At 37.0% G+C, this 27,648-nt stretch overlaps 2 protein-coding genes across 3 annotated transcripts; both read right to left on the minus strand.

The window, feature by feature from the left end:
- Positions 1-12,826: 12,826 nt before the first annotated feature.
- On the minus strand, positions 12,827-17,768 carry LOC126599185 (uncharacterized). 2 transcript variants are annotated; one of them, XM_050265521.1, is made up of 3 exons: positions 17,452-17,768; positions 16,263-16,759; positions 12,827-14,082 (listed from the first exon to the last, which is right to left on the minus strand). In XM_050265521.1, exons 1-3 carry the CDS (start codon positions 17,459-17,461, stop codon positions 13,225-13,227), a joined length of 1,365 nt encoding a protein of 454 aa, XP_050121478.1. In that variant the 5' UTR covers positions 17,462-17,768; the 3' UTR covers positions 12,827-13,224. The 2 variants fall into 2 exon arrangements, with proteins under 2 accessions (XP_050121478.1, XP_050121474.1); XM_050265517.1 differs by having other exon boundaries at positions 16,263-16,844; positions 17,452-17,766.
- A 2,590-nt stretch (positions 17,769-20,358) lies between these two features.
- On the minus strand, positions 20,359-25,174 carry LOC126586236 (uncharacterized). Its single transcript, XM_050251019.1, has 9 exons — positions 24,787-25,174; positions 24,272-24,462; positions 22,927-23,202; positions 22,756-22,814; positions 22,287-22,323; positions 22,125-22,196; positions 21,854-22,004; positions 21,590-21,757; positions 20,359-20,937 (listed from the first exon to the last, which is right to left on the minus strand). The coding sequence occupies exons 1-9, from the start codon at positions 24,961-24,963 to the stop codon at positions 20,572-20,574; spliced, it is 1,497 nt and encodes a 498-aa protein (XP_050106976.1). The 5' UTR covers positions 24,964-25,174; the 3' UTR covers positions 20,359-20,571.
- Between the last annotated feature and the right edge of the window lie 2,474 nt (positions 25,175-27,648).

A 27,648-nucleotide genomic window follows, 5' to 3' on the forward strand; every position in this document is an offset into this window, starting at 1 on the left:
ATGGTGATGGTATTGCTCTTAAAGCATTTAAAAAAATACCATGGCTACAACAAAACAAACAAGGCAACAAGCATAAGAGTGGGGCGGCAAGAAAAAAAATTGCTTCACTAAAGTAAAAGACATGCTAGACAAACCTCATGAGTGTTAAAGGATGACAATGACAAAGTCACAACGATAAAAAGAAATCAGCCACAAAGCTTGAGCAACACAGCAAAGAGTGCAGCTACAAGACGGTTTTTCAAAGCACGCTACAGTAGTAAAGAAAACCAAAATGCTACACAATCGTACTATGCAACCCTTCAGCGATTACGCAAGCATTTCTTGCATTGCACGGTAACGTCACTACCGAGGGAAAACTATGGCAAAAAAGCACTACACAGTGTAACACCACTACAGTCTTTTGCACAACACCATGCGATAAAAAGTGACGCACTGTAACAAGCTCTAAGTAAGCAGCCCATGGCAGCAACAACAACAGCGCACACGGCACATCATCAAAGATAATGCACAGTAAGGAATTGTCAAAAAAAATACACACCCAATTGTCTTATAAATAGGGGTCAATTGCTTCCTAATGCTATAAGGGAGAGTACATACCAAATAGCAAAAGGAAAATCAAAACAAGGAAGCATATTCCAACCAAAATGAAGCTTCAGGATCATTTTTGGAGGTGGTGCAAAGATATTACACTCTGTTTTCTTCAGTGGTTTCATTCATGATCATGGTCATCTCGAATATCCTTAAAACTCGACATTCTTCTAGAACAGGGAGAATATAAGGTATCTTAAATGGTAATTTAGTACTATACATAAAACGAGGAGCGTGCCAATACTTGTAATCAGATTGGATAGGCCTGAAGTCGTTGCTAGAGATGTGATTTAGGTGTAAAGATAGTGTGCGTAGTACCACATTCATCTAGACAACTAACTTTCCCACATTCGTACCTAATCACGTGTTTAATTGAATTCGGTCACATGTATACAAGATATATAATTCAATTAACTCATATTTAAGGATAATATCGATAAGATTATCCATAACTAAAACAAACACCATACTTGAATCCAAGAATATAGAAGAATGTTCACAAAGTAAATGGTTTACTAAGGAGATTCGGCAAGCAAGGACATCCATGTCAAAATTCTGCTCTTCCAATAGTGTTTGGTGGAGCAAAATTAGTCTCACATATTGACTACGAGAATGGTACTCCTCAATGACATTGGTAGGGGCACAAACAGGTGCATAACTAATAAACTATTCCATCGAGACGAAGTAGATTCTGTAGAGTTGAGGTTCAGGAATAATATTCCTTATTCTTGAAGTTTTAGGTCTTAGGTGCCAAGGATCATGCTTCGAGCATGATGTCATACCTTGGCAGACCCTGATTCTACCATATACTTGTACAAACAAACCCGAAATTGGATTGTGAGTGAGATAGACCAAGACTTGGGTTCGGTATGCTCCAGCCAAAGTTGGAGAGGTCTGTTTGATAGGCCTCTGCCAAAGCAAAGCAATACCATTTGGTGCACCTCTGCCGAAACAAAGCATACATGTCGGTGCGTCCCTTGTCGAAGCAAGGCACCACTATTCGGTAGACTCCAGCCGAAACTGAATCAATATTGTTTGGTATACTCTAGCCAAAGCTGGGTTTATACCGTTATCTCACATTTGTAGTAGTAATTAGATTCAATAATTTGGTAAACTTATGCTCTCTATACTGCTGCTTTAGGAGCGAGTCAGAAACATGGAAAGACTAGAAAAATAATCTCTAGTCAAATTCAATCGGATTTATAAACTTCAAAATTATACTCATTCATAGACGTAATCATGATGTGCTTCATGCAATATCTTTCATGATTAGACTGTCCGTAGAAGCAAGCCAAAGAGCCATGGAATCCTCGTTCAAGAGGTATTTCCGTTTGTTATGCTTCGGGCATAAGTCTTCGTATGAAAATGATGGCAGAGACTTATTCAGCTTTTCCATGCTATTGTTGGCTACAATGGTTTCTTAGCTTTTTGATAGTCAAGTGGAGATTCACGTATTGTACCTACATAAAGTGGTTTATGTTAAGAAACATCCAAATCAGTGAAATCGAACTTGGTTCGACAATCCACTGAATGGAGAGAACAAGATTGTGATTGGTGCTATGGAAATAAGATATCTATAAGCTTCAAAGTTAGAACATTTGGGTTCTAAGGCATGGTTTTCATGAAAAACGTCAGGTTTTCATGAGTGCATTGTTTTATGAAAACTTCAGGCTTCAAAAGTACTAAATTTGAAACATGTTCAATTTAATTTATGAATGTTTAATTCATAAAAGAGAGGTTCCTGCAAGAACACAGAATACAATATACAACTAAGTGTAGTGGATTTAGTTACTCAAGTGTGAGTGCTTTAGGACTACGAAAGGGAGTCATCGGTTCAAAAAAAAAAATTGAATCATTAATGTCCAAAAGTGGGTTTCAGGCCTATAAGTTTGGATGTCTTGTTAGATTAGTGAACTGCTGGTCACTTTAATTAATTCAATAGATCGAGATCATTTATGGTCGATCGTAGAAGCAAAAATAACATGTGTTTAGGCCCATTTATTATTTAAGGTTGGCTGCAGGCCACACAAGAAAAATAAGGCCACCCTAAACCCTCGGGTTGGCTACGATGGGTAGCCAAATAACCTGCAAATCAAGCTGCATGCTGGTTGCGATGGCACGAGCTGAGGCAAAGGAATAACCCAATAATAATATTTGGGTTGTGAGGGACAACAGCCTAGTAGCAGGTTGGCTGCAGGCTGAAACAAAAGAGAAACCAACCTCAGATTGAGTTGGGGGTATAGAGATGTTGCATACCCATATAGATTGATCCAAGGCAAGCCCAAAACTGGAGGGCCAATCTGGAAAACAATTTCCAAGCCCAAACAGTGGGTTGGGGTTGCACATGGGCTGAGCATCGAGACACCTAAGGTTTAGTTGGGTTAATCCAAACACACCCCAACGATGTTGGGTGTGTGCAAGTCACAGAAGACGGTAGCGCCACCACTGATAATGGTGGTCATAGATGGCGAGATGAGCCAGGGTTGAACAGGAACTTTAGGGTTCACGACAGAAAAGCTTCTCGACATCGGTGGTGACGAGGGTGTTCCAAAACCAGTGAGATTCAAAACGGGATTTCATAATTTCATCGAGATTCAACTGGAATCTCAAGGTTGGAAGTTGAATACAACATCCAATTGTCGTGTGTTACTAGAAATCGGTGAAAAAGGATGGCAAGGGTTCGACTTCAAGCAAACCCAAGGGTCAATGACAAAGACGACGGAAAACGTTGTCGTTTCTGGATTTTGGGTGCAGGAGCAGTTCGGCTCCTTGGCGACTCGTCGGCTTCTGGCCGTGGCTCAACGCATGGCTAGAGTTTAAAAACTCCTTTTTCTCTATATGTTTTTTCGATTCTTTTTAAGGTTTTCAAAAATAAAAAAATAAAAAATTATGCTTCTATTTTATTTAGATTCTTTGACTCACAAATTCCACATAGAGATATATAATTGTGTAATGCACGAACGTATATATATATATATATATCGAAAGGAAAATATAAATGTAGGGGGTTCATGCATCATGGGTAATGTTTTATGCTTCACAGTCTTTTCAAATATTTTAATTTATTTTAAAGGAACCTAATTGGCAAAAAACAATTGAGCCTTTGAATTTGTAGAAGATCCTTTTTGGAAAGCCGGAATTACATCTCCAATGCATCGTATCACGTTCAACAAAGAAAAATTAAATTGAATCAATAGCATGTAGATCTATTCAATAAAATAATAAACTAATTATGTATTTATCTAAGAGGTTTGGGCTACCTCCACACTGATTATGTATTTATCTGAGAGGTGAGGAGAGTGAGGGAGCTCTGTAATGTGAGAGCTTTGAGAGGATGAAGGAGCCTTAAGAAAATGGCCTCTCCTAATTATGAGGGTGAGGGGTCCTTTTATAGAATAAGGACTCATCACTTATTACATATTTGCCCATTTCTTTATTACATAATTACATTTAAGTCCTCCGAGTATTTATACGAGGTCTAAATACGAGGCCCTAAATATGGTATAAACAATAGTCCCCCAAGTCTTCAGTCAAAAGAGTCTTTCGGCTGAAGACTTGAAATTCAGTCCATGTGTGGGCCGAAGTAACTAGATGTCGTCTTGAACTGATGCTCGATATGAGGCAGTGTTCAATTTGAAATGATGCTCAACTAGAAGTAGCACACGCTACTCGGCTCGTGGCTTATGTTGTCTTGGTTGGCTCGGCTTATGGCGTTTAAAGGTGAGGGAGTCCCTTTTATAGAATAAGGGGCTCACTCTTCAATACATGAATGATGGGCTAGAGTTGATGCTCTCTAATGATGGTGAGGGAGTCCCTTTTATAAAATAAGGGCTCGCTCCTCAATACATAAGTAATGGGCTAAGTCCCCTAAGTATTTTTCATGAGTGCTCTCTAAGGAAAGTGAGGAAGTCCCTTTTATAGAATAAGGGCTCGCTCCTTAGTACATAGATAATGGGCTAAGTCCCCCAAGTATTTTCATGAGGTCCAGTTGATGCCCAATATATGGTACATAATGTAGTCCCCCAAGTATTCGGTCAATAGAGTCTGTTGGCTGGAGACTTCAAATTGAATCCATGTATGGGCCGAAGGCAGTTGTTCGGAGGTGGTATTTGCATACCCTGCACTGAAGCTTTGTAAGTGACGCTTTGCAAGTGAAGCTTTGAAGCTGGAGCTCTGTAAAATAAAGCTTTGAAGCTGGAGCTCTGTAAAATGAAGCTTTTGAAGCTAGAGCTTTTGTAAATGAAACTTTTGAAGCTAGAGCTCTGTAAATGAGGTTTTTGAAGCTGGTTGACATGAGTGATGTTCATGAATGTTTATGTTGATTGACATGAGTGATGCTCATGGATGTTGTCATGAGTGATGCTCATGAATGTTAACATGAGTGATGCTCATAAATATTGACATGAATGATGGTCCTGAATGTTTATGTATGATTGTCATGAGTGATGCTCATGAATGTTTATGTATGAATGACATGAGTAATGCTCATGTATAATTTGGAGTACTGGGCGTACTTTTGATCACCTGGTTAGTGGCATGAAGGAGAGTATGGGTTGTACATTTCATCACCTAGTTGGTGGCATAAATGGCTAGTTGCCAAATGATATTAGAGTACGGGTTGCACATTTCATCACCTGGTTCATGGTAATAGCGGCAGGTTGCCAAATAATTGTGGAGTACTGGGCGTACTTTTGATCACCTGGTTGGTGGTAATATGCGGCAGGTTGTCGAATAATTGTGGAGTACTGGGCGTTCTTTTGATTGCCTGGTTGGAGCTGTTTTAGGCTTATGGGCCTTCGCCTTCCACACAATATGCCAGCCCAATTATTTTGGGCTTTACCTTTTTTTTTTTTTTTTTTTTTTTTTAACTATTATTACCCTCTGATGGGGTTAATACAGATGTCTGCCAAAGGTAAGAAAAATAAATTACATCATTCAAAACAAAGGTTTCGACACAAAAGCTTCGACAGTTGCAGATCGTTGGTGCGTTGCTTTTGCTTTTGCTTTCGTTTTCTGCTTTGCTTTTGCTTTTGCTTTCTTCTTTTCTCTAAAATGGTAGCTGCTTTGGACAGCCTTTCCGACATCGTCCATTTGCTTTTCTCTGGCTTTCAAAAAATAGGAACATGCATCCGTCTACAAAAGAAAAAGTATAATATTTCTCTTTTAGCTTTTGCTTTTGTTTCTGTTTCTCACTTTTCCCTTTTCTTTTTTCTCTTCTTTTTTATTTTTATTTTTTTTCCTTTTGCTTTCCGCTGCGTCTCTGTCTCTGTCTGTCTGTGTGCTGCCAGTTTTCAGAGTGGGTTCCTCCTGCTGCTTATCCATGTTATTGTTCTCACTAGAAATGTGAACACTTGCAGCCTGCTTGAATCGGACTCTGGTAGCTTTCTGGCCAAAGTTTGACGGCAGCGGCGGCGTGAATATCAAACCTGGCGGTTGTGGTTTTGGTTTCCAAACTCCGACGGGAAAAAATCTCTTGATATTGCCAGCTTCTTTGATGGCTGCAATGATCTTGGTTTGGTCTGCAGTTTGTAGGAAACCCACCGTCGATATCACAATGTCAAATAACTGGCACTCCCATCTTTGGAGATGTCTGCTTCTATTATGTTAAACACGCCGAAAGGCCACCAATTTACCACCCCAAAGCATCCAATTGTTGCTTCTTGGAAGAACCAGGTGGTCTGCCTCTTGATTTCTTGGTGGAACTAGAAGTGGATGGTGGTGAGGCAGAACTTCCTCCAAAAAGAGGGGTAGAAGCAAGAGGGAGATGAGGAAGAGGAGAAAATGCTCCACCACTGGGCTGGGTGACGGTCACAGGCGGGGCTCATAGTGATAGTGCCAATGACATTGTGCCATTTGGCCCATACTTCCTGGGCCTCCCTCTCTTCTTTTTCATAAGCTCAGTACCCATGTTCATGTTAAGCCCAGCGGCAGCGGCGACAGTTTTGTAGAGAGTGGAGTAGCCATCAGGACTGATTTTCAACCGCATGCTCTAAATGGCGGACTGTGACTGAAGAGAGACTGACCCAAACTGGAAGAACACTTCTACGACCCGACCCACACATCGATCCAAATAGACCCAGATCAGAATACCATTTCCTCGAAGCGAACCCTGATCCAGGTCTCTGTAGTACCCAGATGAAGTTTTTCAGAAGATGAAGAGGTTCAAGCAAAACCTTGATGTTGATGATTTGTCGAAGCATTTGGATTTGGATACCTGTAATGCTCTGAAGGACCCGGATAGGAAATCTGCGTCGAGTTCAATAAAGGTGATGGGGATCTTTGGTGATGGCCATGGAATTGGGTGGATCGAGACGATCGAAGACCTGAGAATTTTGGGAATTTTTTTAAGGGCTTCTGAATCAATACTTATCACTTCTGCTAACTTAGCAGAACCATTTGCCACATCTGCCATCACAATTTGAAGAGCTGGGGAAGACACGTATTTTTGAACCAACAATTGTTTTCTCCTCACTGATAGGAGCATATTTATGTGACTTAGTTAACATGTTTTCTTGCATTTACTTACTTAGTTATTGCTTATAAGAGTGTTTTAAGCTATTTTCGTGTGTTTGTAGGTCCTAATAACAAAGTTGGAAAGAAAGTGCATTTTGGTGCAATTTGGAGCAATTTTGGGCCAAAATGGATTGCATGCATATGGAGCAAGTGGGATGGACGTTTTTGGTGTTTTAAAAAGGGTTTCAACACATGCAAAAATCTGAATAATGAAGTTGAAGTGTGGAAGTGTGCAGATACATACACTTAAGGAACAATTTGAAAGGAAAAGAAGTGAAAGATGCCATTTGTTGGATTGCTTTACAAGTTGTATTCACATTTTCAGCAACTACAAACATAATTGCAAGCTGAAATGATGCATAGCATGTGTGTAGAGGTGTAAAGTGGCCGAAAGTTGATGTTTGCAAGATGAAATGATGCAAAACATGTGTGTGAAAGTTGTCTAACAGCTAGTACATGTGGAAAAGGGATGGAATACAAGGCAAATGCATCAGAAATTGAAGAATGAAGGCACATGGACAGCTACAAAGGAGTTGAATTAGCAAAAGAGGAATGATTGCCTTTTGTTAAAGGCAAGACACAATGATAAAAGAGCATGTAAACTAGCTGTTTTTGCATCATTTTGGTCTTTGTTTGTATTGTTTATTGAAGCCACTTGAGTGATTCTTTGCTTTGGAGCTTCTATAAATAGGGAGTGAAGGGAAGAACACTACACATTACACCACATCAAAAACACAATCAGCCACACCTCCCATTCTCCATCCATTCTTTTAGCCAAACCCATCTACACATTCATACACTACATCACAAACACATTTTCAGCCATCTTTCTCTCTTTTGCCACACCCCCCACCCATCCTAAACACCACCATACCATCTCCCATCCATTCCTCCATACAAATACCATCCAAACCTGTCCCCAAAACCTTGTGCCACAGCAAAGAGGAAGGAGGAGAAGCCTTGGACGTGCATGCCATTCAAGTTAGGATTGCTGGAACGTTTTAGGTGTTTTCTTTCCCTTGTTTTCAATGTTTAAATTCAATACTCTTTGTTTTGTAAGTATGAAGAACTAAACCCCCCTTTGGCTAGGGGGGAATTCGAAACCATGTTTATGCTTGCTATATGATTTGATTACTTTCAATTGCGTTTCATAAGTTGTGAATTCAATTTACTTATCTACATGAATTAAAACTGATTTGTGTGTGTTGGTTGAGAGTGCACTCTTAATTTTCATGCATAAGTTTGATGCTAGGATATAAGGGAATTTCACCTAATCGTTATGAACTTATATTCAAAAGTAGTAAAGGTTGTTGATCACAATCGTGTTAAGTAAATTCTTGGCAGAAGTTTCATGCAATTCATAGTAACGAGTGCCTCGCCAATGCTTATGATTTTCATAGAACTTAATGATCTTTGCTTGTATCTTTGTTATGCAATTCATGCAGGGAACTTGTGAGGAATGCTTTGGGTTGTCGTATGCAATTCATCCAATTCGATAACTTTAGGAAAATCTGAGGGTTAATTAGTGCAATTCACGGTTAATTTGGGGCGTTGGGAATTCATGGTTTATCGAAAAGCTATTGGAAATCGTTTTGTATGCAAGTGTGACATGTGTGGAGAAGAACCTCCTATCTAGCTTTCCATCCATTCAATTTTATCAAATTCGTTTTAGAATCTGTTCAATTTACAAAGTTTGTCCTTGTTTTCAATTTTCGTCAAAACTCAATCCCCATTTATTTTGAAGTGTTAGATTAGTTAGAAATCAATTTAGTTTGTGTTTTTAAGTGTCTTGAGTCAAGTCATAACCCAATTTCGTCCAAATTAGTGTTAGGTGTTCAAAATTGCCCAGAAAGTGTTTTTAAGGCACTTTTGAGTGTTTATTTGCTGTTTTGAGTCTTTTGGTTTGTTTTTGCATTCTTTGAGTCTAGTTTAGTGTTTTAAACTTTGTTTTTACGTTTTGAGTCAGTTTCAAGTGATTTGGCAATCCCTCCTAATCTCCGGCCTAGAACGATCCCTACTTACATACTTTGCTACAATTGATAAAAAGAGGGTTTAATTTGTGTGCTTATATATTTCGCATCACTCACCCAGTGAAAAGTCCAAGTCCACTGAGTCAAAGTAGTAGTCATGTATTTTGTAATCCTTAAAAAATATTTCCTTTGGTGCAGCCACTCTGGATTCTTTAACTTGTCAGATCAAGTTTTCTGTGGCAACTGAACAGATTAGCCTCCTGCTCCCTTGTTTGTCCGTCTTGTGTGATTTTGCAGTTTCACCGTGGAGTGTGGTGAGGTTTCCATGGTGGTGAGATGAAAAATTGAGAGAGAACCGACATAAATTTTTGTGTCGTTTCCCACATACGGCGCCAAATGTTGATGCACAAAACCGGAGGTCTTGGAACAACGTAAATCCAACCGTGAATCTGCAAGTAATGTAAATAACACAAGATGTATCGTGGTTCACCCCAAGGTTTGGGCTACGTCCACATTGATTATGTATTTATCTGAGAGGTGAGGAGAGTGAGGGAGCTCTGTAATGTGAGAGCTTTGAGAGGATGAAGGAGCCTTTAGAAAATGGACTCCCCCAATTGTAAGGGTGAGGGGTCCTTTTATAGAATAAGGACTTATCACTTATTACATATTTGCCCCTTCCTTTATTACATAATTACATTTAAGTCCCCCGAGTATTTATACGAGGTCTAAATACGAGGCCCTAAATATGGTATAAACAATTTATAATAGTAAGGAAGGTAAATTCCTTACCCTAATATGATTACAACTCTAATAATATAATATCTAGTTTAATAGATATCTCATATATGATAGGATTTACACGATCATGTTCATAATCTAATAGGATTGCGACATTTTCCAAGTAATGAGGTACACTACTCTTTGAAAAAATAGAGGTGTATATTTTGTTTCTTGATTAACAAAATAATATGGGGTGTGATATCCACACACCCCATTTTACTTCTCACATACCTTTTTAATTTTCGGCCGTTGGATCGAATGAATTGAAGAAGATCAACGGATAGAAATTATCAAGGGTGGTGTAAGAAATAAAATGAGGTGTGTGGATAGCACACCCCAATAATATATGGTTGTCTTTTGATGTGTCAATCTCTCTTTTCTATATTATTTTTATTAACTAATATAAAAAATTAGTAAAAATTAAAGTTTTATCAGGAGATTCTGCAATTATTACTATCCCAAATTCCAATCATGTTTAAGCTATACAATTTAGAGAATAAATAAATAAAATACAGAACATTAATTCCTAGAACATCAATAGGAAAATGAAACATAACAATAATAAATCAATCTTATGTAAAGGCTTTTCATTCTGGTGTTAATTTAGTGAAGCACTTTAGATACAGTGTTGGAATGTAAGCATTGCAGTTGAATTCACGAAGGATCCTTAGAAACTGCATAAGCTTTAGTTCTGTTCTTGCTTTGTAAATGAATGGTTCAGAATAGAACTAGCTTATATGCTAGATGTTTGCCATCTATCATAGCAGATAGGTGTTTTAAGTTGGTCATGTGCACAGCACATGAGTCATGTTTGAAACTTCGAAGGGAGCTTGGGATATCTTCCAGCAAGAATTCAAAGGTGATAAGCAAGTTAGAAGTGTAAAATTGCAAGGGTTGCATAGAGACTTTGAGTACACTAGGGTAAGAGATGATGAATCTTTGTTCGCATATCTTACTCGTTTGTTTGATACCATAAATCAAATGAAAAGTTTTGGTGAGGAATTATCTAGCAAGAGAATAGTTCAAAAATTGCTTAATAAGCTTGCCTTGATCCTATGATTCGATTGTCCTGTGATTGAGCATTCTAAGTATCTTATACTCTTGAGGTGCAAGAAGTTGTAGCTTCATCGAAGGTTTTGAACAAATGTTGGATAGACATTGTGAGAACTCTACTGAGAAGGCATTTGCTAGCCTAAATGTAGGTTCCAAGTATCCTAAATATCGGTCATTGGATCCTTGACCAAGGATATAACGGCCAAAAACCCTGGTTTATAGAATATACTCTGGACCATACTAGAAAATCCGGTCATTTATCTTTGAGTTGTGCTGATTTATACTATTTATTGGTCATAGTGTGAGATAGAGCTTCACTGATATCATGAGCAGCATATTCTTGTCAGGTTCAGGGAAAAGCATCATGGAAGCAGCGGTGGTGCTGGTGCAGCATCTTGACTAACTTCAAGTTTGGCGTTTACGCCCGTGCAGGTGCAGGTTGACTTCTTACCTTGCACTTGAGTTCTTCTTTCTTATTTACAAATGCATTGGTTTCCAAAGCTTAAGTGACATAGAAAGTTGTTTGGAGACTCATACTCAATAACAATTGTCATTTTTCGTGCAGGGTATTGAGCTTTCGAATCCACAGGCTCATGCGCACCAGCTTGGCGGTGGAGCTCAAAGCACCTACTTCTCTGAGACGGGAACATTTTCAAAAAACAAGAGGATCTGATCCAGACGCATACAGAAGAAGTTTTCATGTATCCTGAGAATTGGCCGGTTGCCAATACCATGAACACTGTAGTCGAAATGTGTAAATGATTAGATGAAGTCGTATTTCCTCGTTCTTGTGATATGGTAGTTACTCACCTTCGGTGGATGGTAATAAGAGTGGATTTGACTTCAGAGATCAATTTCAATTTTTCAGAAGATGTACTAATTCGAGCTGATATATGTGCTTTCGGGAATAGTTTCTGATAACATTCGTACTACTTCGTGCTCTTGCCCTTGCCCTTGCCCTTACCTTGTTTTATATGCATTACAGAGTTCTTGGATTAATTGGTTACGTTTCTCTCAAATGTTTATTCATTTTGGTCTGCAATAACCAATCAAACCTAATTTTCTGTGGATATCAGGCCACCACTTCGTGAAGGTCTGAATCCTTCAGTTGAGTTATAGAGAGGGTGGGGGCAAATTTGGTAGAACATTTGACTAGAAATTTGGTATTTCTCCTCACTCGTAAATGACGAGTTTGATATCTACTTATTATCCCGCACCTTAGTTGTAAATATATCGTTGTATCAAAAAAGTTAGTGCCTTACTAACCGATTGCAACTTATTTTCTTTGGTAACTGCTCGATTCGAACTCATGTTTCAGGGAGCTTGTCTATTGCCCTTTCCATCGAACCTAACACATTATATATCAATCCTTGAAAACAACTAACATGACACGTTAGGTACACCGTCATGTGGTGTTCCTTGCCAATCAAACAAGGACAAAAACTTACACGTCTTTATTTCATTGACACAGAACATCACACAAAAACTTACATGTCTTTATGAACTTACACATCTTTATTTCATTGGCACGGAACACCACTGTAGCAGTGTACCAATACCATACAAGTCCTCCAACTCTCCAACGCTTGGCGTACCATACATTTTTCATAATGGGATCACAGCGACACGTCTAACACAACTAATCATCCCATGGTACTTGTACAAGAAAGCTTTCAACTCAGGAGCAGATTTGAATTTGAGGCTACCTTTCAACTTATAGCACAATACCAAATAGCAAGGTAACAAAATTTCTGGGAAATAATTTTCACACGTCCCTTGTTTCCTTCTACCACAATCCTGACTTATGGAAACACGGTATTCTTGGGACCTGGTATTTGGTGTATCTAAAGTTGGCATTCCCTTCTTCCAAGCTCAAATCTACGTATTCTTGAATTTTAGATGACACACCAAACTCACTACGATTGCCAATCAATCTTTCATTTTGTTTCATATTCTCGAACATGTTACACTTACAAAGAACCTGGAAAGAAAGGATCAAAGGAAAATCTTCAGCCACACTCGCAATAGAACTTGAACTAACGACGAAATCAAGTGTTATTCGAAAACTTTTTATGTGATTAGCAATCTGTTTCCACAAGCAAGCATTCCTCCTCAAAGCTAATATTAACACAATCTAAACAAAGGAGGGGTTCGCCGGCGATGCTTGAGACGGAAACATTCTACAAACTCGTATTCGTTTCTTCCGCGTGCAAGTGGACTATATGCTCTTCATTTACAGTAACACAACCACCATGGCAAGCCAGTGAAAGAATATCCGTGGCCTTCTTACATAAGACACACAGATGTCGTAAGAGAGACCCTATTTTCGTTTTGACCCGCTCCACCCCTGAGGAAGTTTCCATTTTCTATGCCAATATATTGACACTCTTGACCATAGCGGGAACCCAAAATTGTAATCGAAGGGCCGGTCAGCTGGCCCCCCTACTATCAAAGGCAACCATACATATCTTGAGTCTCTCAAGTCCGCCGGGTTCCATCTATCTGCCATGAAGATGAATGCACCAGGAAATCCAGGCACAGGAAGCACAAATGTGCTCTGTGCAAAAAATGTAGCAAGTCGAGACACTTTGTTCGCTCCAGCGCAGGGGTTTCCCATGGTCTCCCATGGCCCCATGATTGATTCTGCTGCATGCACCAGTGCCTCATTAGGAGCCCATCCAGTGCAGCCTGAAGTAATCATGTAATAAGTTCCTTCATGCTTGAATAGAGCCGGGGCTTCCCGATGTTGTCCCACAAGAATTCTTCTCACAGTATTTGTCACGTCAAGGTAATCTTCAGTCAGTGGTCCAATATGAAGTTCACTATTGTCCTCGGAGGAGTATATTAGATAAGCAACACCATCATCATCTTTGAAGATTGTCATGTCCCTACTTTCAAATCCATGGGGTCGTTGGCTGTAGAGATAATCAAAAGGACCGGTTGGGTAATCACTAATGGCAACGCCAACAGAAGCTTTGGTATAGTTAGCATCATCAATGTGCATCCACATAACATACTTCCCTGTATGCTCATTGTAAATCACTTTCGGCCTCTCAAGCACATTGGATTCATGGAGATCATGTGTTTCATTTGCTTTTTCTGCAGCCAATACAACACCTTCATTTTTCCATTTCCATAAGTCGTTGGAAGAATAGCAACCCACTCCTATGATGTCAACCTAAATAATAGATAAGACAGAAATTCAGTGCTTGAATTAAACTAAATAAATAAATTTTAAAAAAATGGATGAATTAAAAGGACTCAAGTGCAGTGCAGCAATGGTGAAAAAAGTATGCATCCAATTATAATGCTACATAATGAAGTCTGGAATAGTAACACATGGCTTATTGGAAAGCTAGTAACACTTGCTCAAAAAAAAAACACCACACCCCTCACTAAAATAAGTGAACCGTCTATTTCATACACAAACTTTCAAAACAACTATTTTCAACCCCCCAAAGTCCATATCAAACAACTAAAACTCTTCTAGTTTTAAACAAATACAAGATATCATTTTGGGTGGTGCAATCCACACACCCATTTTTACCTCTCACACCCGCTCTCAATTTGCAGCCGTCGAATCAAATGAATTGAAGAATATCAATTGACAAAAATTAACAAGGGTGTGTGGAAGTAAAAAAGGGTGTGCGAATAGCACTACCCTATCATTTTTAGGGGACGCAAAGTTAATTAATACCCAAAAGTTCCATAATTTCCAACTTGAAGGTGATGGAGTTCAGATCCCACTTTTTGGTAAGATAGTTGTCATTGCACTTTAAATGCATTGACCCACAATCACTTACTTTACCTAGCAAATCCGACAGATCTTTAACTGGCATGGTTGTTTTTTTGAGAAGAAATTTTAACTGGCATGGTTGTTCTCACCTACAAAGGAGAAGATTGCATCTCTCCTGCAGATTCCAACATGAAAAAAGAAAGCCAAATTATCCATGAGGATAATCATGGGTTGTCCTCAAATTCTCACGTACAGAAAAGGCCCATTCAAATGAGCCTTAATTCCACAAGTTAACATTATCTTGGGGATCCTTCATTCCTTCTTTGGTACTACAAATCAAAATCTTCACCAACTGGCTACTGAAACCTTCCTTTGTGTTTTGATTGATTACATAAAAGGTTCAACTGAGAACAATATAGATACAGTTCAATCATACAGCACAATCTTTCTTATCTCAGCCATAACAGTCTAAAATTAAAACCCAGGTACATAAATTATAGCATGGTGTTGCAAAATATTCTCAGTCCAGCAAAAGGTTTCGGCAGGCCTATTGATTTTTACATAAATGGTTTACAGTTGGTTAATCCATATGCCTACATGAAGTTGCTTGCTACATCTTAATATATCAATACATTTTGAATCATAAACCTTGAAACTGAACTTTAGTGATACTCAAATGCTATCTCATGAGGATTAGCCAAGTGGATGATTTTATAGTATTCACATGAAAGGCTCTAATCCATAGGAACGTGTTACTAAGAACTGTTAAAGTGAGAGCACATTATCAGATGCAGCTAAGAGTTAGGTGGCAATCAAGGATGGCCCTAAGGGCCTATTGCAAATTGCAGCCGCTCTTGCATCATCTTAGGTCTATTTTTTAATTCCTTTTTGGGGTTTTCTAATTGCTGCTGTGCAACAACTTCGTAATATAAGTCTGTTTTTTCTTTAAGATCAACTGTCATGGTGTCACTGTATTTGTAAATAGAAGTAACTCATTCAATAATCAACTAGGGTAAATTTCTTTCTTACTCCATGTCATTATCTTAGTAATAGAAACACAGTCATGACTATAACAAGATGCTGACAACCCTAAATGCAATTTTCAGTTCAAGAACCAACAACTATGAAATCACCAGAGACTATTGTCTCCGGAACTCTGGTTCTTTGGTATTGTGCAATTATAAATGGTATTTTTGTCTTAACTTTCTACCATCCCTCCGTACCTATTTAGTTATTATAAAGTCTAGTAAAGTAGGAAGGGTATGTACAAGGTAGGGGAATAAAGTCACATACAAAATAGTAGTCGTGACCTGAATAGCAGCTATAATTCCATAATCTAGAGTTGATATCAACTAATATGAAGGCAACACTCTTAAATTAGGTTCATTTAGGTCAGCGTAGAAATAAACTTGGTTTTCAAGGTTAAGTTATTCACAGAGATATCACATATGCAATTATGATCTATATATAGCATCAACTACATAACCCCGATGCTTCTAAAGAGAGCAAACAGTTAACGTGTGTAAAATAGCAATTTCATCCCTAAAAGCCACAAGGACTGATATTTTAAAGCAAAACCATAGTTGATCTTATGACAATTCAGAGGAAGGTAAATCAATTACCCGAGCTGCTCCTTTTTTGTGAGCATGGTATGTGGGCCCATCTTTATACTCCCCGTACCAATAGTATGTCCTTGATTTTTCATTGAATAGAATACCACCTCCATGGGCTTGAATAGGATATCCATCAGTATCCAACCAAATCCTCCCAGGGTAATAGTAATAGCTATCATTTCCTGTGTCCTTCATTGGATCAATATCAAGCTTCTGGGGAAAGAATACGTGTCTAATTTGAGAATTCTCATCAAGAAATTCATCAATCAGAGTAGTTGGTCGCCTTGGTTTTCTTTTTTCAGCACGTGGGGATCGCTTTCGCGGCAGAGGAAGTTGGATGTTTTCCTCTTCCACCTGTTCAAGTTCCTGGAACAGTGGGTGATGACTCGCTCGAAATTGAATTGCTCCTCCTAACCTATCCTTTTGCCGAACAAGAGTGTACAGATGAAACATAAGAAGACATCCCACCAAGCTCCACACCACAGCAGACGTTGAACATCTGCTCCCTGCATTGCAACGGAAAGTGATTGGTTTCCTGTATTTGTTCCTGATCCTCATTTTCTCTTCCTTTTTATTCTCTCCAAGATAATGCTGCAATTAACAAAATGAAACCTATGGATATCCAATAAAAACCAAACAAATACAATCACAGGCTCACAGCCATGCTAACCTATAATGCACGGAAGTAGTAAATCCGCTTGAACGTTTATGAAAACAAAATTCAGCACAAATTGGGACTAAAACAGTCTCAAATGATTTAGAATTACACTTGTTTTCATAGTGCTATACAGTCATCAACTCTAGAAGAACCCGCCGTCAACGGCCGATTGTGCATAATTCAATGTTACTCGCCCACAATCATTAACTAGTTTGTTATTCAGAAAGCACTGCAGTACACAGTTAAATTTACAGCGATAAAATTTATTAAACACGAACAGAGCTAGTTGCAAATGAAACAACCAGGAATTGACAACAGAAACCAATGACTTCGACCCATTTCGGAAAAAGATTGAATCAACCAACACAACTCAAAACATGCATATCAGAGTCCAAAACCCACTTGAAAAATTCACCTAAAAAGCACATTAACCACCACAGTTAAAGAATCCAGACATGGGTCGGCTAACAGTGCAATAAAAATCAAAACTTTCACCACCCACAAGCAGAAAAAGTGACAAAAATCAAAGAAAGAACTCACCTGAAAACATCTGGAGCTTGAGTTCGTGCTGAAATTCCTGGGTTTTGCTAATGATATTGTTACTCGATTACTACTTGAACAAAGTGGGAAACCAAGAAAAATCCAGAGAGAGCTGAGAAAAACAAAATCTGGGTCTTTGTTTTCTGATGAAATTGGATCTGAAGGTTGATGATGTTGACTTGGGACCAAATGAGGTCTTTGCTGTTTGAGAAAGATATATCCGCAAGATTTTCAAAGGAAAACATATTTTCTTCCTGGATTCTGAATTAAATATTTTTACTACTACAATTTACTTACTTGATGAGCAACAACTTACATTATTAACCAAAAACAAAATTCTTGCCTTTAAATTTTCACTGTAAACACGACAGGGTCCGTGAGTCCCAGTTTACGCGTGGAACTTCAATATTATTCAAGGTTGTGAAATTATTAAAATAAAATAAAAATGTGTCCACATATCTACTTAAAAGTGATTTTAAATTAATCTTAATTAAAAAAAAAAGATAACAGGTGATAAATCACGGTTATCCATCTTTTTAGGGGCCGAGAAGACTCACAGAAACATTTCAGCCTCCTCCTCCTACAAGTTTGGCTTTCCACACTTCGAACCCAACACCTCTTGTTTTTAATTTGAATGAAGTTTCGCAATCCGTCATTTATCACTGGATCACCAGCTTGTGGTTATTACCTAACATTTTGAAAAGTGAACATCTATGAAGTTCATTAGCATCAAGTGATAACGGAGATAAATTAAATTGTGTTTTATTTCTCATGCCATTTCTAAAATTTTAAGTATCCAAATTGACGCATTTTAGTCAAACAAATTTACACTTTAACTTATAAGAGATAGAACTGTTAAGGTTGAGGTTAATTTGAAATCACTCAAACTGTTTAGAAGTTTTCCCTAAACGAAATTTATTTTTTTTGGTCAAATTGGAATGAAATGTAAATAAAATAGGAAAAAAAATCTTAATATTTACGTAGTATTTGAAGAAATTTTCCAACAGTTGTATTCCATTGAATTTGGAGGTGTATTTAGGACGACATGATCTTGGACCTGTAGTTTTTATTTTATTTTTTTTTTTTTTCTCCTGTTTAGTGTCCCTCAAACTATGGACCAATGATTGTGTTTGTTGCTTAACAAGGACTCAGATCCTCTCCGGATCAATTCCGTGGGATCCTCCTGACGAATTGATCTCATCCGTTCCTACAAATCCAACGGTTCGACATAGTTGCAAGTCTTTCTCCCTCTTTCGCAGCTATCTCTGCCCTTTCCTCTCTTCCCCCTCCACTCCTCTTTCTTCCTCACTGGGAAGCACTCACCGCCACTGTAATCCCACATCTTACACAACCCAGCAACCCTTTCCGGCTCTCTCCCACCCCAACGTCCCCAGCTGCAAATTCCTCTTCCTGTTGGATAAATTCCCAATTTGAAGGAGCTACGAAAATGTCAAAGAAAAAACGGCAAGACTCAAAAATAAGAATTACAAAAGTAAACAAGGAATTTAATTAGACTGAAGAAGACCGAAAAGATGCAGGGGGTGGTGGTGGGTGCATCCAAGTGAGGGAGAGAGGAGTTGAGGGCGAAGAGAGGAAGGGGAAGGGGGAGAGAGCGGCATGCAACTAATCCGACTGTTGGATATGCATCAACGGATGAGATCAATTCGTCAGGAAGATCCCCACGGGATTGATGCGGAGAGGATCTAAGTCCGCTTAACAAAACAATAATATTGTTGTCTTTTGATGTGTCAATATCTCTTTCTATCTTATTTTAATTAACTAACATAAAAAATATTAAAACTAAAATTTTGCCAAGAGATTCTGCAACTATTAAATCTTAACTTTCCCAATCCCAATCCCAATTATGTATAAGCTACAAAATTGAGAGAAAAATTAAATAAAATACAGAGCAATAATTCCTAGAACGTCAATAAGAAAACGAAAAAATAATATATAAAATAATACATTACTATTTTTTTTAATAAACGATATTATTTACATTAAAGAGAAGATATGAGCTTAACCTCACAACAACTTAGAAATAATGTAGTTCTAATTCGCCGTTGGCGAGAATTGAATCGAATACCTCCTATTTACAAGCGAAAAAGAATATCACTATATCATAATACTAAGAGGTAATAATACAACAATCTTATGTAAAGGCTTTTCAATCTAGTGGTAATTAATGTAGAGTAGCACTTCAGATATAAAACGTCCTACTAGTTTTATTAGGGAACACGGGGCATAACATTATATGTCCGTAGAATTGGAAGGACATGTGAAAAAAAAAAAAAAAAAAAAAAACTTTCCTCCAATTGTATAATGACACATGATATTCCGCTCCGTATTCTGGCAACACTAAAAATTCCCTCCTTATCTACCATGTTACATGATCAAATTTATTGTATTCATTTTATTTGTTCCAACTTAAATTTTAGTTTCTATAGTCCCTCAAACTCGACCACATATCGCAACATTAATCCCATTATTGTTAATATTCTCATTCTCATATACAAGATATTAATCCGTTTGTCCCAAATTCTACTTATTCCAAACGTCTGATTTAGCTCCACCATAATTTTTCCTTTTTGACTCTGGGGAGTAACTAATTATTTGCATTTGCAAACTTTGATGACAAAGAAGAAAGGGTGAATTCACATATCTCTCCATTTTCGGTAATCGGATCGAATTAATTGAAGAAGATCAAAATACAAAAATTAAAAAGGGTGTTTGGGGAAGTATGGGTGTGTAGATCCCATCTTTATGGTGTACACTTCAATTGATAAATTTCGATTATCAAACAACAATAAAGTCTTTTTCTACTAAATAGGGTCGGCTATATGAATCGCAGAATATCATTGCGTTCAGTTCTGTGCATAAATTTCAATTCTCAAAGTGAGAAAAAGATACAGCTAAGAACTTTTTGTATATACACTTTCATTTCCATGGATTAACCAAATGTCTTACGACAACAATGAAGTACATTTTTTTACTTTCCAATTGGAATTTACATAAAAGAAAAAAGGATAAAGAATGTATATATAATTGACCTTCCTACTTCTTTGTTTCTTGGTTTTTTTTTTTTTTTGTTCTTCCCCAATTGAATTTTAACTTTCCTAGCTATGGAGTCACTGGCAAGCAAGGGATGATGGCAAATTTAGTGAAACATCTTCCCCTATCTTGAAAAACTTTGATGACCAAAATTAGTACTAAAAACACCATGGAAATGGCTAGGGATAGCATGGAGACCCATAGCATCTTCAGTGAATTCTTAAATGGCTTGCATTGATGCGAAACGACGTCGGAAATTCCATCCTTGACGAAGGTGCAATCTGATAAGCTCTGCAGAGTTGGATATATATCTAGAAAATGTTGAATAGAGTGGCTGAAAGCCCAGGCCATGTTGTAGTTGTCCTGGGAAATAAGTTTTCCACTTCTTTTGCAATTTTCCATGTCGTTTTGGTAACAAGTGATTCCTGAAATGGCCTGCATGAACATGAATTTTCAATCAAGATAATAAGCTTTTGCACTCGCTAAAAACTATAGCATTCAACAATTTAAGAAACTTTTTTATACTATCAATTCACAATTTATTACTTACTTTTGGCACTATTAGGTAGCGAGATTTTCAGTTTAACTTTTGACACTTTAACTGAAACACTTTATCATTTTCATATACAAACGTTGTAAGTATCAGAAGCTAAACTGATTGTGCCAAAATCACTATTTGTCGATTTGAGTTTTATAAAATTTTGAATGTTTAACTTTAAATGAACAAGATGAAGTCGAGATGTGATTCTAAATCTTACTGTACTCGTGTGTTCCACTCATGTGTAAACTCAATTTTAACCGTGATCTTTAGCCTTAATTAACATAGCTCAATTAGTCTTCTAAGGCCGTTTGGTAACTTTTTCTTTTTTTGGTTTTTAGTTTGTAGTATTTTATTTTATTTGATGCATAAAATTGAAACAAAAGACTAAAACGCTGCTTTCGTTTTCAAGGTTTGTTTCATACATTCTCCTCCTTAATTCTCACTTTTCTTCCAACTATTGCTTCTTTATTTGTAACAAACATTTAAAGGAAAAGTTTACCAAATGAGTCCTAAATTTTTCAGAAACTGACCCTATAATTTACTTACTTCTGGTAACTTTCCAACTGGAATGCCACTGTTTGAGCAACTTTGTGGTACGTAGGTGTAGTTAGGTGGTCCGGAGAAAGGGTTGCATATACGTAGAAATCCAACTGAATCATCATTTTCTTCGTTTACTCCAAGCGTCTTAGCAATTTCTGTCACTTTAGAATTCAACTGCAACATCAAGAAATCATATACTCAGATTTCATTAAAACATATCCCTTGTTAATATGTTGATTATAAATATCTAAATGTATTGACATATAATACCTTATTTATGAAAGTGTGTATAGTGTAGCCAATTTGACCCATCAACTTCTCTGAGCGTTTAGCATCTAAGCATGGAAGAATGGAGCTTAGACTACTGTTGTGGCTGTTATGTTCAAAACCCTCAAAAGCTGAACATGTATCTTTTGCAAAACTGTACATTTAGCAACAGATTAAATTGTAGAAACCCTAAACGCATAAATATGAAACAAATTTTCTTGTTATTAGTACCATTGGTGAAGAAATGGAACAGGGAAAATTAAATTTTACTCACTTTTGAAGAAAGAAATCAAAGCCAGTTAAGACCCAAATTAGAGTTGTTAATATCCAGCACAGAAAGATTACGCTGAAATAAAATAAGTTAAAGTGTCACATATATAGTTTAGTTTAATAAAGAAAGCAGAAAAGCAAGACCAAGGCTGAAAAGAAAGCTTACATTACAAGTCCTGGGTACCAATGCAGCAACAGCAGAACTGATGACCAAAGCAGCAGTTCATTAGTCTAAGTAAGTTACATTTTAGGTACATGTTTGGTTATATATTGGCTATAAGATATGTTAAGCACCACACACAAAAATCTTTTATAAAAGCAAAATAACATATGAATGATACTTTAGAATTATTTGATCACTACTATTTCAGTGTTTTTCAAAAAATCGTCTCCAATAATTCCACTTTCTTGTTTGTTTGAATCACAAAAATTGTGAGTCAGCTGCCAAATTGTGAGTCTAAGTCACTGATTAAGTTGATTATATCATAATATGTTGTTCTAATTCTTTATTTGGCAAACATATGTTTGACAAGAAAATGTTATATGTTCTTGTTTAAACGTTTGATATCTGTAAATTAGAAGTAACTTGGTCACATGACTAATCCCAGCATCACTTCACAACAAAGAAAATTTACCAGTTGCAGCGACCAATAAGACCAAGTTGACTGCTACAACCACAATATGAGCAACATACCTACAATACACAGAAGGAAATAAATTACCCTAGCAACAAAATTACTAACATATTTTGTAACAAAAAATAAAATTACTAACATATTTAAGTACTAACAGAAAATATTGCTTACGGGGTTTGAATAATCCGCTCAATTGTATGGCCATTTTTATCAACAAAACGTTGAATAGCTTGCGAGTCTTTTCCAAGCTGACGGGATGTGACATTCAAACTGCTTGCCAAGGCTGGATCATAAGGCAGCAAAAGGTATTGCATATTTCCCATTGCGGTTGTTACTTTTCGGATGGTTTGTCGAGCATTTTGAGCCACCCCCATTAGGGATCCCTTCACTTTTTCTGTTCTCTTCATTGATCTTTCATTTTCTACCAGCACCAAGCTTGATGCCACTCTTCAATTTGAAAAAACCAAATAGATGTTAGAACTTAGAAGTCATCAATGAATAAGTAGAGGAACATGATCACCTATCGTACGTACTAGTTTCGCTAAATCCAAGGTTTGAAGTCAATTCTATAATCACCAATTCGGTATAGTGATTTTTATCTTCCCAATAATTTTGGTAAGTTATGCCCGAGCTAGGTCTATATCAAGCCCAATATATAGCTTAATTATTATTTTCAGGTTAGGCAAAGCCCTCCTCATCAAATATCCAACCCCTAGCTAAGTTAACATATTTTCTTATTCGAATTAATTTAAACTACTAAGAGAGAGATTCAAACGAAGTGTTGAATGAGGCACACATATATGCATTCACTGACTAATAAAATAATTAACAAATACTAAATATATAAATAATTACAAGAAAGCCGATTCCTGCAAAATATACCGAACCAATTAGCCCATTAGGCAGTTGTTAATTAGAAGCTATCGAACTATTGACTTGTCCTAATCCTAGCTTTCCAACTATTGACTTGTTGTAATCCTAGCCCATTGGGCAGTTGTTAGTTAGAAGCTATCGAACCTAAGGAAGTTCGTTTTCTTTTTTCTTTTTCTATTGGAACCCTAAGACTATCTCCAACCCTTGGGCTAAAAGCCAAATTTTTTAGTCCGGAAAGTTTAGCTTTTAGCCCAGAAACATCTTTTCTGCTCCAACCTTTCTACCCTAAAATTTTAGCCCGGAATTGTTAAAGAATGAAATTAGCCTAAATTTTTTTCTTAAATCAATTTTTTTTTAAAATAAATATGTAGATTATTGTAAATTAATTTTATGAACATTTTAATCTAAAAAAATTTAAATTCCGATAAACATTTCGCATTTAGCCCGGGGGGAAAGCTGGGGGGTATTTGGCCCAGAAATAGCATTTGGCATTTAGCCTAAAATTTTAGCATGGGTTGGAGAGTGTTTGGGGGGGTAATTTGGGGGGTAATTTGGCTTTTAGCCCAGGGTTGGAGATGGTCTAAGGACTTAATTATTACCATACTAGAATTCATGAAATTCACATCGATTGAGATGCACTTACATGGCTAGAATTGTAAAGAGGAGGAGGAGTATGAACATTAAGATGAAGTTACGGTCCAAGAAGTGTTTAATGGGGCAAGTGCTCCTAATGCTCGGCTTCTTCAAGAAGGTTATGCAAATCGTAAATACCAGGCCACACAGCAACCAAACTCCTGCAATCACGTACCCATGGACTCCTGTAAATGCCGTAGACTGGAAAATATGAGAGAAACACAAAATAAGAAATTCCATTTCATTACAAATTTTCTCTCATAGGTTTTTCTTTAACCTTGATTAGTTTTATTTTTCGTTTTCGAAGTCACCAAATTGTACATGAATGGTCAAATTAGGATCATATGCGTATATAAGGAATTAACTGTAATCTTCTTAAATTGTGTTACCAGATTATTAACCTACTAATCATATACATGCTAGATTGCGATATTTCTCTAATCTATATAATACCCATTGGATTGCAATTTTTAATACATGTAGTAATTGAGTAGACTTCATTAAGAATGAGGGATTGGAACTTACAGCCCAGTAATGTTTATTTGTGATGTCGTAGCCTCCATTGTAGGATTTTAAGTGGCGCAAGGGATCGGGTCTGTTCAAGCCACTCTGCTCCCCAAACACCACCCTTGCCGGTGAAAACACTGACGTTGAAACCAAGAAGACGACGAAGGGTACAAGAACCCCGTTCGAGATAGCCATGACAAAATTAATAACCTGCAGGTGCTCTAATAAGATTTGGTGCAAGATGATCAAATTGATTAAAGAAACACAATATCCTTTTGCAGGCCTCTCATGTAATTTAATCTTTTTGCTAGCTTTTAGAAGGTTGAAAGGTTAGATTATGCTGGTGTGACTTAGAGAGTAAGGTAAGAATAGCTTGTGGCTCTGGTTTTTCGGAAAAGGAACAAATGTATTAGGAAGAGGAGGGGGTAACGAATCAGGGGGCGATATTTAAGCTCCTCTAAAGTTAATAAATTTGACCATTTTTGTAGTGCTTATTCTTCAAATTTCCTGTCTAGCTTTCCGCCTAAGCCTCTCTTTACGCAAAGGGAGGGAGTGGCTTTTTGTATTATAATTCTCTTCTCATCCATATGCATGTCATCAGCGTTATGTGTGTACGTGTTTTCCCATGCAAATTTCTAGGGTCGTAGGACTAGGCGGGGGTGGACGTGAGTGCCAGGTTGTTTGTAAATGGGATGTGGCACAAGTAGTCGGTGAGTTTGCTTTTATGGTAATTTATATTTTACTTCCTCAGCTGTGGGATATATAACAATTTTACACCTTATTTTTATAAATATTGCAATATCATACAACGAATTCGTTGCAATGTTAGACAACCATATCCTTGTCTGTTAACTGTTGATGTGGCAGTCACGGACCCCACTCCCTCACCCATTTGGATCTCCACTCCAGGTTGTAGCACCACTATGGAATTCCTGCAAAAAAAAATGGACATGTAATTTGAAAAAAATATTATAAAATTATAAAAATATATTTATAATTTGAGTAATGTTAGGGAGGTCAAAATTTTAAACCAAATTTAATAATCAAATGATGTGTCACCAATAGAAAATAAACACGTTAATTAATGCTTAAGTAATAATCTAATCATCAACAACTACATCATTTAGTTTACAAATTTGGTTCAAAAAATTTAGTTTTCCTATAACATTTTAACTTTTTTAAGAGAATATTTCAAAAGTTAAAAGCTATGTTTCTTGTCACCGAAAAAAAAAATTAAAAAAAAAAAAACCTATGTTTCCCGCCATAATTTTCAAGCAATAAATTGTCTCTCCCGATGAAATTTTCAACTCGTAAATAGTAGAAAGGAATCAAAATTTCATTATTCACCCTGAATTTGACAAAATGACATAAAAACATGATCTAACCACTACATGAACTAGCAAAAACATCACACATAAACCACAGAAAACTTTCAAAGGACCAAAATATGAATTGTCCTTGGAAATGCAGAAAACCTGCCAAATTATCCACTAGTGCACCATTGCACTGGTTCAGAAAGCCTACTGGAACCTACAACCCAAAATATAACCACTACAAAAAGACAGTTCCTACACCAACAATTCACAACTCCAACATTAGAACTCAATTCCAACTTTACAAAATACAATCATCTGTTAAAAAATTAACTAGTTCCAAATGCCCTAAGTCTTTGTTTGCCTCGTCTTTCTCTGCTTGGTGCCTTTGGATGATTCAGCTCGTGCATTTGCAAATGATGTGCTTGGTTGTGATGCCAAAATTCAATGTTGATTAAAATAATAAGAGGCATTAAAACATTAAGAGTCATTCAAGAGTATTTTTAACCCATTCAAAGGAGAGGATGAGGTTATTACCATTGATTTCCTTGTCCTTTTTCTAGGTGCAGATTCTTATGGACTTGTTGATGATCACTCTCTTCCTTGTGCAGATGTGGCTGCCTATAAACCAGTTGAAAGGATTAAAACAATATGGATAAGTGCAAAATTATAAATAAACAAAAACAATGAAAGTAAAAAGTGTTACATGCTTGTCCCTTAAAGGAAAATGTCTATAGTGGTCCTTGTATTATGCTAAGTACAAAGTGTAACATGCTTGTCCCTTAGAGGAAGATGTCTATAATAATCCTTGCATTATGTTCAAGTGCCTTGCCCTTTCCTTCTTAACTTAAGTGCATTGCCTTTTCTTCCTAACTTAGGTGCCTTAGAAGGATCTTGGTGATTGTTGGTTGAATTTGTAGGAGTCTCTTCACCTTCATTCTCTATCTTAGCAGCTTCTTTGTTTCTTCTCCTCCTTGGTCTTCCAGGTTTCCTTGCATATACTGGAGGCAATATTGGTGGTTATGCTAATGCATGCTATTTATCTAACTCGCACAAGGTACATTCTCAAATGAGTTGTGTTGCCATTGAAAACACCGCAATATCTTGAAGGTCAATCAAACAGACTTTAATAACAACTCTTCAAATCATGATGAGATTCTCGCCTTACATGTCACGCCCTGGACATGGAGTTGGTGGAAAAATATGACCCTGCGCCAGGCAGGCGAGTAAAAGTAAAAATAAATACGAAAAATCAAACTTCTCTTATAAAAAACTAACTTTAAAATCTTTACAGGTGTACAAGATAAATAAAAGGGTCATTTTGGTTCCAGTCCTTAATCAACCAAATTGTTAGACTGAAATCTTATTTGTTTAAATATTTTGATTGAGGTCTTTAGCATCATTTAAGAGATTTAACTCGTGCATTTATGCATTTAATGTCCCACAAATTATGAAATTTAAACAAATTCAAATAATATTTTTAAAATATAATAAATACTTAAAAATCAATAATAGAGTAATATTGTTCTTCACAAAATTATAGAAAAAAATGTACCCACATAATTAT

This window comes from Malus sylvestris, chromosome 2, assembly GCF_916048215.2.
Source record: "Malus sylvestris chromosome 2, drMalSylv7.2, whole genome shotgun sequence".
NCBI classification, from domain to species: Eukaryota; Viridiplantae; Streptophyta; class Magnoliopsida; order Rosales; family Rosaceae; genus Malus; species Malus sylvestris.

Coding starts and splice junctions, on each gene's coding strand:
- LOC126599185 (XM_050265517.1), bottom strand. CDS start 16,811: ATGAGGATCAGGAACAAATACAGGAAACCAATCACTTTCCGTTGCAAT. Junction 14,083..16,262: donor ACAAAAAAGGAGCAGCTCGG/GTAATTGATTTA, acceptor TCTATTATTTAG/GTTGACATCATAGGAGTGGG.
- LOC126586236 (XM_050251019.1), bottom strand. CDS start 24,963: ATGGCTATCTCGAACGGGGTTCTTGTACCCTTCGTCGTCTTCTTGGTT. Junction 22,815..22,926: donor GAGCGGATTATTCAAACCCC/GTAAGCAATATT, acceptor TGTGTATTGTAG/GTATGTTGCTCATATTGTGG. Junction 21,758..21,853: donor TACACACTTTCATAAATAAG/GTATTATATGTC, acceptor TTGATGTTGCAG/TTGAATTCTAAAGTGACAGA.